The sequence below is a fragment of the Corvus brachyrhynchos genome, unplaced genomic scaffold (assembly GCF_000691975.1).
Source record: "Corvus brachyrhynchos isolate BGI_N302 unplaced genomic scaffold, ASM69197v1 scaffold162, whole genome shotgun sequence".
Taxonomy (NCBI): Eukaryota; Metazoa; Chordata; class Aves; order Passeriformes; family Corvidae; genus Corvus; species Corvus brachyrhynchos.
In genome coordinates, this window is record NW_008236696.1 from 37,123 (window position 1) to 59,298 (window position 22,176).

At 43.1% G+C, this 22,176-nt stretch overlaps 1 protein-coding gene across 7 annotated transcripts in view; it reads right to left on the reverse strand.

The window, feature by feature from the left end:
* MECOM (MDS1 and EVI1 complex locus) overlaps positions 1 to 22,176 on the reverse strand; it is a 182,312-nt gene that overhangs the window by 9,263 nt on the left and 150,873 nt on the right. The window contains exons 5-11 of one of the 7 annotated variants that reach the window (XM_017726849.1): positions 21,944 to 22,091; positions 20,762 to 20,915; positions 14,020 to 15,382; positions 11,829 to 11,916; positions 8,954 to 8,980; positions 1,722 to 1,888; positions 303 to 380 (exon numbers count right to left, since the gene is read on the reverse strand). In XM_017726849.1, the coding sequence (XP_017582338.1) occupies positions 303 to 380; positions 1,722 to 1,888; positions 8,954 to 8,980; positions 11,829 to 11,916; positions 14,020 to 15,382; positions 20,762 to 20,915; positions 21,944 to 22,091 (2,025 nt within the window). Of the gene's footprint in view, positions 1 to 302; positions 381 to 1,721; positions 1,889 to 8,953; positions 8,981 to 11,828; positions 11,917 to 14,019; positions 15,383 to 20,761; positions 20,919 to 21,943; positions 22,092 to 22,176 lie in introns of all 7 variants that reach the window. The other 6 variants (XM_017726848.1, XM_017726853.1, XM_017726852.1 and 3 more) reach the window with 6 other exon arrangements.

The window sequence follows — 22,176 nt, forward strand, 5'->3', positions numbered from 1 at the left end:
CCCTGCTGCCAGCAAAGGCAAACCTGGGGATTGTGCTGGGAAGCTGCCCCAGCCAAAAGAATTTCACTAAGACCTAAACCTTCCCCCTTTCTGCATCTTCAACACCGAGGATCAGCACCTAATGCACAAAACTCTGAGACCAAAATGCAACGGTGGGTCCAAAGCTAAGGAGGAAGGGCTGGAGCTGGTCCAGCAAGGATGTTGAATTCCCCAGCTTTATTCACAGAATCACAGAAAACATCTGCACTGGAAGGGACCTCAAAGCTTGACCACAGCACAGACAGGGGTGAGGGGTGTGGTACCTATAGGGCTGCTCTCCAGTGTGCGTCCTCAGGTGACGGGTCAGGTTTGCAGATCTTGGGAAAATCTTGCCACAGTATCTGTGATAAGAAAATGTTCGATGAGACAACACAACCTTCAGTGGCTTCGTACAGCCCAATTGGAATCATCACTATATGGTCCTACTGGCATTGCTTTGGTGCAACAACATCTCAAGAAAAGCATTCAGCAAATATAAGGGATCAACACACACAAGAGTGGGACTGGAACTGCTGGCACCAACCAGTTTTGCTTGTGCAGACGTAAGGGGGTATATGAAAAACCAGTTTTAAAGATCACCCCAAGGTTCTAAGCCCACTGGGTGATTATCAGCATCATTCAGATTTGGAATCAAGAGAATCTGTTATTAAAGCCTTGGATTTCTGCCTCTGTGTAAGCAAATTTCAAACCTTTCAACCAATTCTACGTGTCAGCAAATGTGACACCGTTCTGTGCATTGAATAGGATCAGAGCAGACAAGACTCAAAGACCTAATCCATCAAGGTATGTTTCTATAACAACATGTCTTGAAAGAAGGTGACATGTTTTCAAAAAGATCAGATAAACCGATATGCCAGTGTCAAATGCCTGCACGTCCTGGAGATGATATAGAGACCTAAACAGTGCAATTTAAAAACCATTCTCCAAACTCAATAGTATGTCACAGGAAAAATAATGGCCAACAAAAAAAAAAAAAAAATTATCGTGAGTTCTCCCCCTTTGTTCAAGCAACACATTAATATTCAGTTTATAATTGGCCCATGCTGTTAAGGACATTGAGCCCATTTTTGCATGAGGGCAGAGCACACACACAGTGCTCTCTTAAGTGAATGAGGGTGGTGGCTGCTCCACATGATGACTTTGAAGATTGCATCCCTTCACTTTTAACATCCCATTTATTTTTTCACAACGTGATGTATAAGCCTTCAAAATACCCACACAGCTAATTCCACTCTCCTTGACAAAGCTCCCATTCATTTTGGGTGCATATTCAATGACTATCTTCATTGTGGGCTTTTTTTTTAAGTCTGTACACACAAGTCCTAATAAGTCATGTATTTTATCACTGATCCCTTTGGATATTAAAACCAGAAGCCTGAGAGAAAACACGTCTGTAGTTTACGATCAAAAAAATCAATAATGAAAGCACACTTTTATATATGAAAGTGATGAGAAAATTTGGAAAAAAAGGAATTGTTTATGTAACAGTTTGCACCTCATTTATCAAGCTGCTACGATACAGGGAGAGCTCTTTGCTTCGTAACACCAATAATCTAATAAATAGGAACCCCAAAGGGAAACGCTTTCCACGTTGGGCACGGAGAGGCCTGAAAGGCTCGCTGTGGGATGTCTGAGCAGGGGGGGGGCTTGGGGAGGACAGCGTGGGGTGGCCCTGGGGCTACCTGCAGGTGTAGCGCTCCTTGCCCTTGCGCAGCAGGGTCTCGGGGAGGGCGCTGGGCGGCGCGCGGAAGTTGAACATGGACGGCACCGACTGGATCAGCTCGCTGGCCTCCGGCTTCAGGGCGCTGAAGCTCTCCAGCTTTTCAGCCATGTTCTCTATAGCTGACACCTGCAGCAGGAGAGAGCACAGAGCCCACCAAGGTAAACACCCCCTCGGATTTCTGCCCCCACCGGGAACCCAAAATACAAGAACATCCACTGGTAAGTGAAAGAAAAAAAGGGGAAAAGGCCAGTGTAGAGCTGCAGTCTCAAAAATTATGGGGCATGAGGGTAATAATCAGCCAGTGTTCATTTCTTCTTACTTTTAAGCCCCAGCTTCTACAAAATTCCAGGTTTTGTAGTCATGCTCTGTGGTTGTGTGCCTACAAGTCTATGCATCCCATCTACAGAAATCATTGAACATTTTTTACCAAATGAACAGAAATAATAACCGAATGTCTAGTTTTTTGGTTTGGATTTTTTTGTTTGTTTGTTTGTTTTTTTTAAGGACTTGCAGAGGACACTTATCACAGTGGAAAGATTATGAACACTCTAGCTCAACCAAGGGCTGCAACAATCCAGTTCCAAAGAGGCTCCATCAATGTCCCAGCCACATCCAACCATCAAGCCCAGTGTTCTAGCCCATCACAGCCAAAGACCATTAGGTAAACACAGAAGAAATTAAGCTTTGGTGGGTTTGGTGCTCTGTATTCACGTTGCCTGTTAGATGTCTATCCTATTTTTTCACCTCTTAATATTCCTGCTCTACCTTTAGTTGCTTGTAAACCCTTTGTGCTTTGGGATGTTTCCACTCTTGATTAGCTGTCTGCAATTTGCAGGGAGTGGGGATTAAATAATTTCTGGAGAACAGTTTCCTTTAAGGTGTCTGGAACAGACCAAGGAAAGCCCCTCCAAAACCTCAAACATTGCCACTTGAAGAGTTCAAGAATGCTGCTGAGCCTACTGACAGGTGAGAATAACCATCCACCTCTCCATAACACCACAAACAAATGAAAGAAAGCCAAGCTCTCACCTACCGAGCACAAAACCCACAGCATGAGCCCTGTGCAAGATCTTGCTTGTGATGAAGAAGCAAATTATATGAAAGACAAGATGCTGAACCCTTCTCAGCTGGAACACCTCCACAGACTGTTCTTCAAAATCCATAAGAGGTTGCTCTGATTGTTGTAAAACTGAAATTTTATTTGGAAGAACTGGGCATTTTTTGCAGGTTTATTTATTTTCACTGGCAGAACGACATGATTGTCTCCTGGAATGACTATTTCCATGCTGGTTAGCTCTGCCTTTGGGCTGCCTTGTTTTTTTCCCTTTAGCCTGCAGCCTGCCCTCTCATTTCATGCTCAGATTCCTAATGCTGAGTACAAATTGCAACGTACAGGGTACCACTGCCAATTTGCCAAATGTCTTTCATCAAACACGGTGGAAAAAAATAAAAAATCTCAGAGGGAAGTCAAGATACATTTACTTGTCAGGCAACAAATGTGAAAGCATTGCAAGGCAGTAAGGGCTGTAAGCTCTGGGGTTTGATTCATAATCACTCAGCTGCTAAAACATTCTCCACAGATGCAAGTGGACAGCACATTTGTCAATATGAAGGATTTTGACGTGTACTGATCACAGGCATGAGATATGTAATGATGATGCTGCTGGGAGAGGAGGTAATTCTATCTCGGCACCAAGATGTCATTATCAACCCATACACCTCAACATTACCATATATTTCTTTTTATACGACTTCATCTTCTCCTTTAGTTGGAATTGATTCTTAAAGCTTTCAAAGTAGTCGTCCCACTGCCTTTAATTTCTTCTAATTGCTCCCCACAAAAATTCACTCATCTATTTTACAACTGCTGAAAATAAATGGTTTGAATGAAAAATGCCCTTTGGCCTTCGGGCTGATTAGCAGTGACATGACAGTGCATGGGTTATGGTATCACATATTTATGGTGAAGAATAATAAGGGTACTGAGAAGTATAATAAATGTTTTATTTATGTATATTTAATATTCAAGTCCATTTCATTATCTAGTGGGTTTAAATCATTTTTGGATCACAATTTCTCATGCACATGGTCCCTGCCAGTAATATATTAAAGCAACTATTTTCCCCTTTACATTTAAAATGGCTTAGTCATGCTGATTTTTTTTTTCCAGTTCTTATTTCCAGGATTTTGCAGAGTAGAAACTGAGACAGACTCTTGTTTAATGCACAGCGAAGCAGATCAGCCCTACCTCCAACTCTGCCTCCAGGATTACATCAGTCCCAAAATAGGTATGAAATCAGCACCTAGTCTTAAATCCCTCATCCAGAGGAAGCACGAGCACTTCCAATTATTTTAAAGTATTACTCTCTTTCTAAAAATATGTTTCTCACCATAGGAATGACTATTGTGCTTGCTGCTTTGCCAGTTTTGCTTTTTTTTTTAAAGCCTGACTTATGTGGTGACCTGGTATGATTGATGTTTTTCAAGAACTGCACCAGCACCAGTGGGAAGTGTTTGGCCTCACAGCTTTGCTGATCCGAGGCACTGTCACTCCACTGCTATCAGGATAATTATAGCTGGCACTATCTGCTGGAGGTAGGGCTCCCAAGAACCAAAACTGGGGCATTTTCTTAAGAAGTCCTGGAGTGTGTTGGTGCTCAGAGCCTTCAGGATGCAAATCCCTATCGTGAGATGGGTTCCTGGGCTGTGGGGGCATTTTACAGCCCATGAAGTCCTGCAGCCCTGATCACAACATGCTGTCCATCACCTCCAGTGCAGGCAGACAGCCCCTGCTCACCAGTCTGCTTGCAAAATACCAGCTGAGCAGTAAGAAATCTGGGGGTTTTGCATTGAGGACTAACTCAGACACCAAAATCAAGCAGGAATCGTAAACTGGAAACTTGTGTTTTTGGAAGCTGGTACCACTGCCAAGCAGTGGCTCCAGGGGACACACAGGAGGGTGGGCAAGGGACAGATCTCCCCACTGTCACACACCAGCACAGGGAGGTGGAAAAGCATTAACTGGAGGCTGCATCTCAGTTACAACATCGAACGTCCATCGGCTGCTGCTCCCATTCACTTGGCTGAACCTTTTCAGACTCGTTTATATTTTTGTCAAGGAGAGTTCACCAATTTAATTAGGTGCCTATGAAAAGATATTCACTTTTGTTCCTTTTAAGCCTCTTGCCTGATATTTTTTGTGGTTTTTTTTTTTTTTTTGTATTGTTATCACTAATGAATAACCATTCCTCATTCAGGTTCTGCTCACCATTCATGGGCTCACAGAGCTGGGGCACAGCTCCCTTGGGCATTTTTTTCCCAGCTGAAAAAATCAAAATCTACTTAGTCACTTTTTGAATGGAAGCTGTTCCCTACCTCTGATCATCATTGTTGCACTTTTCTGTGTCTTTTCTAATTCTACTATGGCCTTTTCGAGAGGAACTTCAGCTGCATTCAAGACCTGAAGGCAGTATAACATAATGATGTTTTCAATTCCTTTCTGCTAAGCACGGAGGTGATATTTTCATAAGACTACCAACTTCAAGATCTTTTTCCTAAATGACAGGAGTTAAAAGTCACAATTTCCCCTCGGTATTATTGGGTATTTACTGACATTGACTTTCATTGCCGTTTCAATCCTGGTGACTCAGCTTTCTCTGAATCTCCTGCAAAATCTTCATCATCAGCTCTGGATTTGGCTACTCACAGTAGACAGTCACAAACTCCACTCTCTGCCTGATCCCCCTTCTTCCTATGGCCTTTACAGACATATGCCACAGTTCAGGGCCCAGTGACACCAACTGGTAATCTTCAATGATTGTAAAAAACACTATTCTGTTACCCTTTCCCCCCCTTCTTTTTTTTTTTTATGACTAAATATTAACCCAGGAGATGACTTTCCTTCTTCCACAATGCAAGTCTCCCTTCCAGCTGAAACACAACTGAAGTAGCTCTTCTTCCTTCCAAACACTGTTACTGCTGATGGCAAGGCCAGACCTGCCTCTATAGGAGCTCTGTTGGTTGTGGAGGTGCTACCGGTCCTCAGTTCACCAAACTCCTGGAGAGAGGCGTTGGTGAGAGTGTCTGTCCTGGGGGGTTGGGTGGGTGCTCATGGTCACCTCATCTCTCCAGTGACAGTCCCTGGGACCAGCAGGGAGGCAGGTGTATGGCTAAAGCCACCAGCTGTGCTTTCAGGGGGTTCTGCACCCCAACCCAACACCCAAGTGCTGTGGTGATCCCTGAATGGGGCACGGGGGGAAAAGCACTGCTTGACCCCGAGGATGGGATTAGTGTAATTGCCATGCCCATGGAGAAAGCTCTCCGAGGAGGCAGGAGAGGGAGAAGATCCTATTACATATTTTACATACAGCTATTGCCTTATGGACAAGTCACGGGCGCTCCTGATCTGCGATCAGTGAATGACAGTGTTTTATATAGAACAGTAACTTTTGATTTACATATATAAGAGTTGTTGATTCTATCTGTGTCCAGATGTCTGGAAAAGGAAGCAGCTTTCCCCCACCTCCCTGAGAGGCTATTAACCTCCGACTGACGCAAACTAATGTGCAGTCACAATTCCCCAGCTCCGACTCAAAAATGCAGACATTACCATAATCGGCTAAAACAAGTATTTATAAACATTTCAGAGGGCAAGATACCATCAGCAGGGGCCCTGAACATTTGTCTTAAAATTTATTAACCCACCCAAGAAAAAGTGGCATAAATAAAGCAAACGTTTGCTGTTGCTGCTTTTTAAGAATAACCTGATGATATGAAATAATCTCGCAGAAAATGTCATGAATTACATGACCTCATGTTTTACAAACGTGACTCCTTCATTGCTGCTATCACAAAAACAACTGACTTTATGGCCAGACCTCATGGGAAAAAAAACTGTTCAAGTGTTTGCTTTCTATTTTTACTACTGTTATTTGGGGAACTCTTCAAAATCCAACTACTAAAGCTCATGATTTTTCCCTCTCCCATCTGAAGCTGTAATGTTGCCTCTAAAAACTGCAATTTGTGAATCATGTTGTCTTGAAACTGTGTGTATTTGGACATCTAGCCCTGGAACTTGGCTGAGTTATATTCATGTTCAAGAGACCCATCACACGTGGCTGAACTTTACGAAGCAGTAGCGAGAAACTCCTGCTGATCTGCAGTTTGGTTCCAGAATAACTTGATTTGTATGAATGTAGTTGGTGGGGATTAAGCTCAGTTAACAGAACGGATCATGTCCTAAAAATAAGCCCAGTAAAATAAAAGCTTTGTTAATGCACTCACCAAATTCCTTTTCATTTATTTGTAAAATTGTTTTAATTATTTACAATGGTTCTCCATAAAGCAAATAATGCCTGCCTATAATTACAGAACCTCTTTAAGCAACCTTCTCCTGATGGGACCAAAATGGAATAAATACATCAAATTACTCCTGATCCATTCAAGAGAAGGTGTTGCCCATTGATTTGTACCATAAGGCACCTTCCAAACAAGAAAAAACAATCTCAAATAATCTTGGAATATATGGCACATGCAACTGGGAATTGAGATGGAAAGGCTTGTGTGACATAACCAAATCTCTCAAGGTGGAGATTCATCCATGAATCAGCATCCTGCTCAGTCCCTTCACGTTTTAAACATCTATTTCTGCTGGAGCTGCTCATAGCATGAGCATGGCCAGGAGACATACACTCACAAAGGAGCAGGATGACGGAAATTTGAGGACCAAGCCAAAGTCAAGGAAATCAGAAGAAACAGACTGCACTGGGTTTTTCAACTTCCCAAACTTGCTGAAGCAGAGTCGCTTTTCTGAGAGCAGAGGATTAAGGGTGCCTGGGCCAAATCACAAATCCTACTACGGCCCCTTCATGTCCTACACAGAATTGCCCAAAGAAAATATTCGGGAACCACCTCCTGTGCTCTTCAAGTCTGGCATCCAACCCCACCTCCTGCTTGCTGAGCTCCTGCGGCACCTCTGGGTGCTCACAGCAGTCCTTCGATGCCTGCTCAGCTCCTTCCACCTCAGGCTCCCAGAGCATCTTTGCAGCTGCTTAAGCCAGCTCTTCCCAGGAAGAAAGTGGGATTAAAATCTACATGTGCACACAGAGCAAAGGTCCATCACTGCTCTAGAAGTGTGCCAAAGAGGGCACAGAGCAGAGGGCAGGGCTCAGAGCCCATCTGCAGGGGCAGCACCTCCGGGGGCTCCCGCAGCAGCCCCGTGCAGGGACGCACGTGCGGAGGAGCACGAGAAGATCTCAGAGCTCGGCTTGCAGAATTCTGGCTTTGCCTGGTGAAATGAGTCCAGGTCGCAGTGAGAGAGATGAGCAGGAGTGAGTCAGGATCCCAGCCACTGCCTCCTGGCTCCAGCCCTCCCCTCCAAAGCCCAAAGGTTGGGAAACTCTGGGGTAAGTATTTATGGTTTCAGTGCTGCAGCTGAGGAGCCAGCAGTGCGAGAGCAGAACACGGCATTACTGGAGTTGCATCTGCAAAAGCAGTTGCTGTGGTTCTTTTTTTTTTTTTTTTTTTCTCATGAACAATTTAGATGTATTAAAAGCAAGGTTTTATAAAAATAGAAGAGAAAGCCCAAATTTATCCCACAGTACACTCACTAAAAGCACAATTCCTGTTCATGTAAGGAGGATGATGTAAGTATACACAGAGGACAAATTTGACCTAAACACAGCAAATAAATGGGTGTTTTATTTCTGCTTTAAGCACTGCAATGAGCAATTAGGCTCAAAATTTCAGAGCTATTAAAGTGACTAATTCCCACCGAAGTCAAGTGAGAGACAAACATTAAATCCTCTGAGGCTCTGTATTTTAATGCAGATTAAATATTTATTAACTATTGCAATCTAACAAGATTTCAGCCTGAAAATTTCACTGCAATCTCTGAAGGAAACGGTTTGGAACAACTTCAGTCACATATAAACAAAGATTGCATTCTGCAACCCTCACTCAGGTAAAGCTCCCATTGCCTTCACCAAACAAAACCACCAGGATCAGGTACGTAAAAATAAAGCCAATTTGACATAAGAGCATATTTATCTGCTACAGCTACAAGACCCTGTAGGAAAGAGAAAAAAAAGTGGCATGCTCCGTAATTGAGTGGTAAGTTATCTTTCATATTATATTTTTCTTATGCAATTTATTTCACAGTGATTAAATCAAAAATATAAGCAATGAACTTACCCAAATTCTTTGATCAGGCAATTGGAACTGGGAGCAAAATTGAAACAAAAACAACACATTATTCCTGCATTGGAATCCTTATTGCAATCAATCTACTTAATAAGATTTTATTTAAAGATACTAATTAAAATGTTATTCTGAATGATTTGTTGGAGAGGGGTGTTCTCTTCCTAAAAAATACAATCATTGTAATGGCAAATTATTGTGAAACGCCATCAATTTATCTAACTTTCATAGCTTATGGGCCACTGGCACTGGGAGGAATTTTTCCCAGACAGGTATAGGATAAGGACTTCAAGGTTTATGTCTTTAAGTCTTATTTCAGAAACCTTTTTAAAGATCCATGTGCTTGCTGTCATATTATCCAGTTAAAAAATAATAAATTCTTGCTCCACGGGACAGCAATTTTCAGGAATAAATTCAACAACAGAAACACAAGCTTTTAGGACATGAACAATAATTTTGTAGATAATTTAAATCCTGCAAGTAGAAAATGAAAACTTGTGGAGCACTCCCCACCTGTACTTTTACAGGGGTGAACAGGACTATAAAGGAAAAACAGCTTTTCTGGAAGCTGTTCCCCAGTCCTCTATAAATACCGAGCCAGATTCTGCTTTTGCAAACAGGAGGCTCCTTTCTGTTCTATTAAGGTTTGCAAGAAAGCATTTTGACATTTACTTTTTTGACAGGACGTGTGCTGGTGCTTTGGTTTTCTTTTACAATGTTCCTTAGTGCCTGTTACACTCCTGACCTCTGTATCGATCCAGCTCACTCCAAGTTAAAGACGTATCCCTCTCACTCAGGTAAGTGATAAAACCAAAGCCAGGCTTTGCCATGGATTTTTTATCCTGTTGCACAGTGAGAAATGTGGAGGAGGGGGCTCTGCACAGCCAGCCTCCCTCCTTCCCCTGGGGGGCTTCTCTGCCCCACCTGGGCTGGCCCTGCCATGGGGAGGTGGCATCCGACACCTCCTCCTCACACTGATGGACTTGGTGACAGCACTGGGACCTTCCTTGGGCACCAGCAAGAGATTCAACCAACTCTCTAGGACAAAACACGAAGGTGGAATCCTGACATCATTCCCATTAACAGGGAAATGCCCAATGTCTCCATTTCACCCCCATATCCTTGCCTGATTCCCAGTCCCCCAGGTAACTCAGTCACACAATGCTACATAGAAAAATATCCAACTCCTTTCCTGCCCACCACAGCCAAACTCCAAACAGTGAATTTTACCCCAGCAGCCCCTTTCCTACCCACTGACCACCCTACCTACCACTGGCATCAGTCCAACCTGCAGCAACACCTTCAGAACCCCCAAATCCACCTGCACTTAACCACTCTGAGTTACAGCTTCTGAACATCTAGAGTGCACTAAGCAAAACGATACTGCTTTTTCCATCAATGCAGTATCTAAAATGTCCTCATTTAAATAATTTACTGATAATTTACAGCTCCTTAGCTGCTCTAACAGAATCACTAACTAGATGGAGAGGAACCAGTCTGTTTTACAGCAGGAACAAAAAGCACATTGAGCTCATCTTTGGGGAATTTTCACTTGTTATTTTGCCACTTGAGCAAATTTACCTTATTTACCTTATTTAAGGTAACTTAGCAGGAGGTGTTAAGCTGCTATTAAATCTTGCACATAAATTCTCAGTGATTTTAATACATCTTAAATTCTTATTTAATGCTTATAAATACTTACAGAATGCCATAAATACTTACAGCATGTAAATACTACAAAATACTTTCATATTTAGATCCAACACTTTGTTCAGAAATTGGAATGGGGTGTTTTTGTGCATCTGCAACCATGTATACCATCAGCTTCTCTTCCCAGTTCTCCAGAAGTCCCATATTTCAGAATATAATCCATGCAAGTTAGGACATAACAATTTAGGATTTCATTGGGAAAAAAAAAAAAAAAGCAAGTGCTGGAAGATTATTGGGGTGTTTTGCCCAGGAATTCAGAGGAACCTGAACAGAGACAGCAGCTCATGGTTGTGTGCTTAAAATACAGGATGTGTAGAGGGTGTCATTACTAAGATGAAACAGCCCACAGTCAGCAAGGGGTTCAAATCTGTAAATACCACAGAGCATTTTACTTCAGGTGTAAGATTTAACCAAAATTTTTAGCAGAATCTCCTGGAGCAAGGAGGAGGAAGCCAAAATGAGGGCGCGGTGCTGGTGGAGAAAAGCAACGCATAGTTTGCACACAGATCCTCTTCCCATACTACAAACACATCACAGTTTTTACACTGTTTTAAGGACACCCTCCTAAATGCTTTTCATCCAGGATTGTGACCTATGAACAAGCGAGCAGCCCAGAGTTTATAAACTGTCTGCAGGAATGGAGGAGTAGGGATCCTACACACACTGCAGCCCACAGCACCTACCAAAAACCATGGAGCATTTGCACTATGAGGCTTGGAAACATCAGGTGGACACTTTCATCTCTTTTATGGGAGTCCTTAAACAAAATAAAATCCCTTTTAAACTTGGACACTCAGCTTTGCTGGCCTTATTTGAATCTGCATCGACTCCTCATAGACAATACTGACTCTCCTCACACAGAGCACAGGAGACACGAGTGGCTGCAAATGTTGGTGGCTACAGTATAGTTTTGGAGGAAAATGGTTCTAAAAGACACATTCAGTTTGAATCTGGCTTCCTCTATAATCAAAACATGTTGTTTCATCTGCAAAACATCAAGAAGCTCAGAACAATGCTTACGCTTTTCCACCACAATGGTCCAGCAAAAACTGTGCGGTTTAGGAAATCCAAAAATGACTAAGACTGCATTCATTTCTCTGCACCTGCTTTGAAGCATCAACAGGCTTGTTTACAACATCAAAATTCCCAAAATACTTACTTGTGGATGAAACAAGAATCCTGGGGAAGGTCTCAAGTATTTCTCTTTTAAAGCTTCCAGTGGGTCAGTTAGCTTTCTTTTTTCTACTCTGTAAATGTTAAAATTAGATTTGCTTGTGATGAATCAGTCTCAGATATTAATAATCATACAGCTACTCAGGTTTAAACCAGGCAATTACACATCAAACAATTTGTTTCTAGGAGATAACAGTAAAAGATAGGGGAGGACACTCAAGTCTCAATTCCCACACACAGCTCATTACTGCCAGGGTGGGGCTGGGAATCACCATTAAAGTAGATAATTATACCATTTATATATATAGGGAATAATCCCATTTCAAAAGATTAATAACAATTATAATAGGAACCAATGACTAACTACCAAGCATTTTTATAAAGAAATAAGGCAACTGAGTGTGCTCTTCACTAAGACAAGAGAAATTCAAGGCAACAGAGCCTTGAGCAACGGGTCCCTTGCCATCTGTCCACACATGACATCACAGCCACCACCCTGGAAACCTCCCCCTGTGCACAGCCAAGGACAAGCAGGGCAAGAAAGGTGGGCTTGTAGGAACACACTGAATCTGAGGTGCCAGCAACAAAAACTGCAATTCACTCGTGGCAGCAAAACCCAGCATGGATAATTCAGAAACAGCGTGGAAACTTGAGGCTTTTGTTTTTTCTGTTACTGATGTGCATGGTTTCATGGATGGATCATGTTGTCCATATGTAGATGTAACTCATGGCAAAGGAAGGCTCAGTAATAACTGACCTCGTGCTGCGCTGCCAGAATTTGTACAGAAGTCATTAAGATCACAGAAATGTAGGCTCACAGAATGGTTTGGGTTGAAAGGGACCCTAAAGATCATCTAGTTTCAACCCCTCTGCCCTGGGCAGTTTGCAATGCAATTTAATTAGTTGGCAATGCAGGGCCATAAAACATGGGTCATTATTTCAGCTGCTTCAGGCATTTTAAGTGAATATGATTCAAAGAAAACTTATGGTCTAACACAGATATCAATCTGGCATGAATAAAACCATCTCACTAAATAGCATCATAGCCTGTTTCTTCATAATGCAGACTTGTTGTCTTATGCACCAGCATTCTCCAAAAACTTTGCCCACAGCATTTCTTTTTCAGATAAAGTAATAAATTACCATAATTTACATTTTTTTGTTCTAACAAGAAGCTGTAAAATCAGTCCTTTATATTACAGACAAATATTTTTATGGCTAATATTTCTCTAAACTAATTTAGATATGTGACTTTGACTGGTTACAGATATAAGAGCAGGAAGGGAAAAGGGGGGCTGACACACAGGATGCAGGTGAAATTCAGATCCCAGTGAGATCCATCTCAGCTCTGCTGGGAAACACCAGGAGGTCTGGATTTTACCACTGTTTTTTAAAACCTCAGCTCACTGACAGTGTGCACCTGTCAAAGCCAACAATGAGGCTCCCACTGGTTTTACAAGGTAGATCGTGGATGGGGATCTGCACAGCCTGGGATAGTGGAAGGTGTCCCTGCCCATGGCAGGGGGTTGGAATGAGATGAGCTTTAAGGCCCCTTCCAACCCAAGCCTTTCTGTGATGATTCTATGACTAAGGAGCCCACTGGTGAGGCTTTGTACACACAAGGATACTCTGCCTTCAATTCTATGAATGAAATGCCTGAAGAAATCAATCCAGTACTCAAATGATGGTAAAAAAGGGCAGAAATCATTCTCAATATCCGTATTTTTAATACACTTTAGGTCCAATGTGCTTCTTTGTTGTACTTATGAGACACTCCTCTTGAATTCAAGAGGAACTAGCAAGGTGGAGTAGAAGGGATACCCTGGGAGTGGCACTGTCACCTCCAGGGGAAGTCAGAGTGGGCAGAGTTTTGGAAGAAAATGAATTTCAGGCAAACAAGTGACATCAAATACACATCAAATAAACAACATTCAATACTGTAGCCAACTCATTTATAGGTAAGAGAATATATTCAACCTCTGCATGTCAAGCTATGCAGGTTAAACTAATGACTCATGGCAACGAGGGCTTGCTAATTGCAGCATTACTGGCCCCATGGCTCACTTGGAGCAGCTGGGATGGCACCCCCAGGGACACCGGGAGAGGGACAGGGTGGCAGCCCTGGCAGACCTCGCTGCCTGTACCAAAGGATGCTGAAGGGCAGCAGAGTCTGTTACCTGTAAATGGGATCCATAAAGAACGGGGTGGGCCTGGCGTGCTGCAAAGAGGACTCCGAAGATTTCCTTTGCTCGAGTTCTCCTCCTTTCTTGTCTCCAAAGACGTGGTTTTTCCGAGGCTCGGCTTGTTTTGTGCTGCTGGCTCGGCTTCGGCTGCCCATGCTGAGATCCAGCGGCTGGTCCTGGCTGGATGCAGAGGGGGCTGCTGGCTTTGAGGGGATGGGAGTAAGAGGCTTCTCCTCCTTACGTTTTATGGTGAGGTCAAAGGGAGACTCAGAGCTTCCCTTTGGAATCTTCTTTATTTCACTGGGTGATTGGGGCTCCACTTTCAAGGGTAACGGTCTCAAGTCTCTATCAGGAAATGGATACATTGATTGAGAGAATGCTGGAAAAAACGGGAGGGGAAACATGGAAGGGTAAGGTAAGGCTCCGACTTTTTTGTCTTGCAGCCCCACAAGTCCTGTTGAACCAAAGTACTTTTCAGCAATAGAAGCAATAGCCTTTATAGAATCATTCACCGCTCCTGACACCGCAGTCTGCTCCTCTAAGGATGGTGAGAAAATGGAATGATTGCTGTGGTCTTTCTTATTATTTATTGACGCCAGGCTCTGCAGAGAGCTTACTTTGTCTTTGAACATTTTACCATTTTCTTTAAATTTCTCTTTCTCACTTTCAATGTCACTTTCCAGATCAGAGCCCGAGGTGGTTTCCAGGTCACTGCCACTGGGGGTACTGACATCGTCAAGGTCAAGGTCACTACTCTCTGACTGGTCACTGAGTTTCTCATGCGGCCTCTCTTCAGAGGACCCTTCTGGTTGAAGCTCCACTGGCTTATTCTCCCCTACTGATGGTTGTTTATTTAGTGCCTTCAAAATATCCTGGGTGGCTGGCAGTATCTGAGGATTTGTCATGAGGGGACTTTGGCTTTTGTTTGTCTGATCTGTGCTCGGAAGTCCTTTAACAGGAGAACTAGTAGGTAGCAAAGGTGGCCTGTGGTACAAGCCTGAAGGAAACAGACCGGGGAAGCTAAAAGAAAATCCAGGAGCTGTTGGAAAGGTAAGACCAGCAGGATGCCTATTGGCTCCAAAATAGTCAGCAAGGCCCGGATTTGCATGATTCATATTAACCATGGACGTTTTATCCATAGCTGGGGTTCCAGGAAGAGAAATGCCTTGGCCAAAAAATCCTCCTGCTGCAAAATGGTTCTTGCCCTCACAAAATCTCCTGTGTTTATTTAAGGAAGACGTAGTGCTGAACATTTGTCCACAGTCTTTGCACTTGATTTGGGTTCTGCAATCAGCATGCATGCGCTTATGACGACAAAGGTTTGAAAACTGAGTATAGGATTTATGGCAGACCTCACCTGTATGTAAACAACAACAACAACACATCTCAGGCTTTGTGGTAATTGCCCCCACCCTCAAAGCTGTGCAAATAACACCATATTTTACCCGCCAAATGTCCATGAGGAAGCCATAGGGAGAGGTCTGGGTGCACACATGTACAAAAGCAACTGTATTCTCCAGAGCAAGACATCCGAGCAGACAAATGTCAGAAGACAGCACCAAAACCCACTCCAACCAAGCAGAAAAGGTGTGGAATCACTACAAGACACACTCTCCTCGTTTGCTCTTTGCGTTGCACAGTGTTGCACATCTGGTACCGTTACTCCATGTTGCGTTAGCCCCCAGAACTCCCCACGAGCCCCGAGCCGGTGCTGTGACCCCACGTGAACCCACAGTGCTCCTGTGTGAGAGCACAGGTGTCTTCAAATGGCATCCATTTATGTCACTATTCCCACGTGGGAATGAATCATTAAAATAAATATTTGCAGGACCAGACAGAGATGGAGCTGCCTCACAGAGCTTTCACTCCGCAAGAATAGGAAAGAGGTGAAGGAGGAGACAACCAGGTATTTCCTATTTCCACGTATATATGTAACAAACTTTTTTTTCCCCCACTTACAATGAAAAATTTAATCTCATAAAAGTCCAGGCTAGAACCTGGAAAACCTCAGTACTCTCATATGTCCAATGCATTTCCATTCATGCAATGCATACAGTCCTTGAAGGTGCCTGAGATGCTTTAACTCTAAATTCCACATCTTAATAACTTTCCTAGCCTTAATATTGCTTATCTGCCTGTTGTACATGACAAGACAGAACATATTTCAACAACAATTTCCTTCAGGAATGAAGCTGTCTTTATTTGCACATCTGATGCTCAGTAAGAACCTGATGAATTTCCTTTCAAACACCTCTGGGATGAGAACAATTTCAGGCTCACAAATGCAGCATTTGGAGAAAGCCTGGGGACACACAGGGGAGCAGATCTACCTTGAGGTCAGGGCCTGATCTAGCCTGTGACACTCTGCACATCGGAGCTCAGCTTCCAGCAACCTTCCACAGTAGCAGGAGGCTGGAAGTGCTCCCGGTGGTGCAGAGTGAGACACTACAGAGTCAATCACGTCACTGAAGCAAACCGGATTTTGCAGGCTCCTGATTTTCTGGCTGCTACAAACCTTAGGGAGCAAATTGGGGCAGCACCCAAGTTATGAGCCTGTAAGTTAAAGTGGGGTTTGGAAGAGGGCAATGCATAGTTCCCCAGTGCCTTCTTATGTCCCTTCTCGGCGTCCTTTGGATGAGCAGGATCATCGGGCAAGTCCCAAGGCTGTGCTGTGTCTTGTGCTCTTCATTATGCCAAAATTTGTCTGTACCTCTGCACTACCTTGCTTCTAATAGTATCAGCTCCAGACTTGTTTAAAAACAAGGCAGCAGCATTACCAGCAGGCACTGCTATCCCTCTGCAATAAATCCTTTTTTTCTTTTTTTTTTTTCCAGTCAGGAAAAAGCATGTGGCCACTTTATTTTTATTTAATTTGTGTTATATCATAAACTCTCATCTTTCACACATCAAAGCCCCACAACAATACACATTGTGTATTCTGAGGCCTTTTTAACAATCATTTTCATGATTTGAGACAGTCTGACATAATTTACAATGGCTCTATTTTAAGCCTGCAGAGGAAACTGAATTGAATGTATCCCATCCTGCACTCTTGGTTCCCATGAACTACAATCACGTCCTCTAACTTCCACTCGCACCGGGGCCTGTGCTAACCTTCCTGCTCCTCCAAATCCCTGCCCTTGAGAAACTCCACCACTTGTTGTCATCTCCTAACTGTTTACCTCTTCAGCAGCCTGCTCCATATCTCACCAACAATGCTCCTATTGTTCCCGGGCCTGATCCTGCCCCATCCACCCGTTTTTCCCCATTCACATCCCACTCTGACATCCCCGGGACAATTCGTGGGGTAAAGGGTGCAGGATTGGACCCAAACACAGGAAATATGCAGTGCAGTAATTCAGGAAGAAGGTTTGTTTCTGTGTATCAGTTACTGTTCCTGCTGGAAATCTTCATTCACGAGGAAAGGCAAGAAAGAAGAGAGAGAAAATCAAAAATAAAGCGAAAAATAAAGAGGGAAAAAATATGGAAGAGAAGGAAATAAGAGAGACAAGAAGGATGAGGAGAGATTATTCTAGTTCCTTGAAAATGCTCGATTTTCTCCTGTTAAGTAGTTTTTGTCCTTTTAAAAAATATTTTATTTGCCTATTTAACATACATGTATTTTTTATTTGATATAGAATTATTTATCATTCGTTTCTGCAGTTATGAAGCTCCGATTTTTCTGCTATTTTCTCCAATTTTTAACCTAATAGCATGCATAAGATTTCTGTTCCCACCTCCACACTCCAGGGTACAGAATCAAGCCCCCTTACCTTCACTGCTGAGGCTTTACACAGTAATTTCCCCCCACTCCCATCACATTGACCACAGAAACCAAAATTAAACTGACCCAAATGGTGACTCGAGTGTCACATCCACAGGTTCACACAAGCTCCATCTTGGATATTATGGATCAACTCCTCTCCATGTGTAAAGAAGGATAGACCACACATATTTTTCCAGAAAAAAAAAAATCTCAAATGCATGCATTTCCAAGGATAGGCTAATGTAGAATTAAAAAGAAATCATGTTTTATGAACATTTGCTCTTCTACCAGATTGCGTTGAGGGCCAGCTTCTTATTCACGTGGCTTTATTAAAGATAAGGCTTTGATCATGTAGGCTGAAGTGGCAAAGGACTGAAAAGAGGGGTATTGGCACAGATTAGGTCTTCCTAAAGTCTGGGAAGTTCTCCCTTAAAGAACAGTGGTACATTATTAAACTATTATTCTCCGTTAATATATTCCAAAGTCAACAGAATCAAGAAATATTCTACTCTGGAGAAAAGCAAAAATATGCACTAAAATTTTTAAGATATCCTTACAGGCTATTAAGGGAGATGCAAATTAATAATTTGACTAAATTTATTTTGTCTCAGTTTTTAAACTGAATTCAACCAGTAATGGGAATACCACTAAAATACATAAATATTTATTATAATAATCTCAGCAAACAATTAACAGCTGTACCAACAATTTACCTTTTCGAGCATTGAAATGATTTAAAACTATTTAATGACGTGCTGCTTGCTTAGGGTGCCTCTTGCATTCAACAGGCATTCTACTTAATCCACAGGCTCTAAGGGCTGGTAAAGAAATTTTGTGCCCAGGTGGAAGCCCTTGCTCCCTGGATTAGTCTTCCTCTTGGGGACTGTCACCCGAAGCCTGGGTGTATCACTGCATCAGTGACGGGCACATCCAATGCCACGAGGATTCTGGAGGAGACTCTGTGTCTAAACTGACTGTGACACCTCCATGGATATTCCCAAGAGCCAGGACTCCTCAGATAAATCTGTGTTGTAAGATCTACCTGCTTTTCATCACAAGATTTAAACTTTAGTAGAGGGGGGATGGTTATCCACTTTAATTGTTTCCATGTATGAAAGCAACAGAAGCTGTGTTTGATTTCTCCTGTTACACCTTATTACACCCTTTAAATCTCACTGCCGTACTTTGAAAGCAACTAAGTTGTAAGAGAAGCTTCCCTCTTTGCAGCTTTTACTGCTCTACAGACCCCAGGTTTAACACAAACTCCCAATCTGGCTCACAAACTGCAAAAAATGAATCTCGTGCCTATGCACACTCTGCACGGTGATTGTCTCTGGACCCCAAATTAGCCACCAGTTACGTTTGCATATTTTCTGCTTATTAAAAAAATTACTATAAGTACTATTTAGAATATGTTCAGTCTATTACGGCATGTGGTTTCTATTTGGGGAGGCTGGAGATTTTGCGAAGGCAGTGAGTAATTACCTTGGTGTTGGTGAGTTTTCGCTCAAGCTTGGGCGGCGCACTGTAATAAGAGACAGTTGCCATAAACACACTGGTATGAGTAAATCATGGTGTGTGGCCTCCTGGTGGAAAGCAGATATCTGCTCTAGGTGACCCTACCTCCCTCTCGTGCCTCGGCAAAGCCAACCAAACATGTGGTCTCCAAACCCTTTTGTTCTGCAATTACACGGCTGTTATCCATAGGTTGCTCCATGGGGTTTCATCCTTCACACTGTACGTGTGAAGAATAGCAGTTGTTGTTTCGATTTATCAGAAAAAATAGAAACAAAGAGCATTGGAGAGATTATTGCATTCACAAGAGGTTCCACTTAGACACTTTTATGTAGGGTGTTGCAATAGGCCTACCTAAAGACTCCCTAACTAACCAGAAGTTACTTTTCTAATTAAGTGTAATCATTTAATCTGCAATCAGCTTTCAAAAGTATTAGTGATATTTAATTCTGGACCTATTTAAACCTTTTCTCATTGAAGGAGTCGAAACCAAAAGTATTACTCACCCAATGGCAGGTTACAGATTTTGCACAAATGAGTTTTGCCTATACTCCTTCTCTTGAGGAAATATATTAGCTTGTGGCCAATACTTTTCACAGGTGTGGTGCAGGTACTTTGGTAAGTTATTGTTGAGAGCAGCAGAAGATTAAGAGGTTTAGCAGACAAGTAGGGGAGATGGTCATGGTACCTTTCAAGTCACAGCAAGTGCCTGAAAAGGCTGTGGGGGAGAGCAGCACTACAAAGAACAATATTTTAAAATGTTTTCTGCCTCTGTTTCCCAATGAAAGGGAGGAAAAGCAACCTGTACCCTTCCCAAGAAGCATCTGGCTCAGCAGAAAACACAACCCATGAGGTGCTGAGGATCCCATTTAAGCCCAGTACAGAGCCAGGCTTACATCCATGGCAAGTTTTATTGCTGGAAAAGCTGTTAGTGAAGATCTAACAGCTCAACTCAGTCCTTAAACTTGGGGCATGCAGAGGAGCCTCAAGGAAGGTGGCAAGATGAATCTCACTGCCTCTGAGATTTGCTTTCCAACTCCAGCAAAAGTCATGGCATCTGCTTTGGAGACTCTGCAGCCCAAAATCTACTCCTAAAGCAGGAGGAGGGCAGCCAGCTCAGCATGGTGCAGAGCAATGAGGCTGCAGCCACCAAGCCTGGCACGGCTCCTTCTGGCTAAATCCCACTCCTCACTTTGCATCTGTGCGTGGAAAAACATCCCTGGGACAACAGGTACATTTATACAGCACACAGTGTCTGTCTGAAAAGGAAAACCACATGAAAATAACTCCTTGCATTGGACCACAAATTACCCAGAACTCATTTAGTAACTCACAGCCCTTGTGACATGGGTGGGAAATTCAAAGGGAGAAGAACACAACCTCCTGCTTCCAGACTGAGCTGCTTTACGGCAAGAGAAACAACACTTAATCAAAGACGTTTAGTTGAAGACTTACATATAAAAGGTTTGACACTGCTGTGGATGTGTTTATGCTGTTTGAGGCCTGAAGAAGTGGCAAAGGTTTTGCCACACTCTGGACAAGCGTGAGCACGAGCCCCCACATGCTGGGAACGAATGTGCCTCTGAAGGTTGCTGGGGTCCGTGAAAACCTGCTAGGAAATGAGTACTGATTAACCAAGAAACTTGACTGCGGAAGAAGCCAGTTATTACAAGAGTCTTTTAAAATTCAAACCTTGGAGCTATTTTTGGGAGTGTTCTAAGATTAAAACCCTCGCTAATGGCCAGCAAAGGGAGCTGTGCCTGCAGGATGGGGCCTCAGTTTCCCAGGATCAGCCAAGTATTGGGTGGAACTTTTAACCCCTTTGCAGCAGATGCATTTGACTTTGCTGTTAGAATTGCACATTTGAGGTCAAGAACTTCATAGGAAATGAGTGAAAATGGGGCTGCTTGAAACCTCTAAGCATTACTGCAACAGAAATACTTTATACTGACACCTGAGTGTGTGACAGCAAGTAATCCTGTACACAACCCAGTGCTAGAAACCAGGGCTTGGTTACATCTTATAAGTGTCAGCTCAATATGAAATTCCCATTATTGCAGCAAATCTACCTAAAACCAAGTAAGTCCTCATGCAAAAGGGCCAAGCTTTGGGAATCTGATAAAAAGCAATGCAGAGCACCACATCCTATGCAAATAATCCACACAGCAAGCCCAGATGCTGGGAAGTTATGGAGATGCTTTAGAGATGAAAGTTGTGCTCACTTAGTGCAGCTGGGGTGCATTGCTATTCCTTATTTTTGATTTATATTGCAGTAGAGTCCTGAAGCTTCTGGTCACAGCAGCTGGCATACAGCCTAGGGAATCCTCTGGCCTGCATTTCCCTGGGGGTTCTTGCCCCTAATTGACCCTCTTACAGCCCACAAGGAGCGAAGCCCTGAGCTCAAGGATGCTCAGCATCCTGCATCAGGGCCCATTTCAAACTCCACAGCCATTTCCAAATCAAAAGGGAAAGAAAAACAATGTATTTTCAAAGTAGAAGTGAAAATCCTTGAGAAACCATCTGGAGCATGGCAGAAGCCCTACACCCTCCTGCATCCCAGCCTGGGGCATCCCCTCTTCCTGCCCCCCTGCATCCAGCAGCACAAGAAGTGCCAGGCATCCTACAAATTCACTGTACCTTGGCACAGTTCTCACACTCGTAGTGCTTCCCGCTGTCGTGCGACATTTGGTGACGTATCAAGTTGGACTTCCAGTTAAAAGCTTTGGGGCACTGGTCACACTTGTACTCCCTCTCCTCACTGTGCGACAGCATGTGCTTCTCCAGGCTGTGGAAACAGGAGCAGGGCTCAGTGAGATGTGGGTTTATAGGAAGAGGAGAGAGCAGAGTACATAGTTACAGCCAAAAGAAAA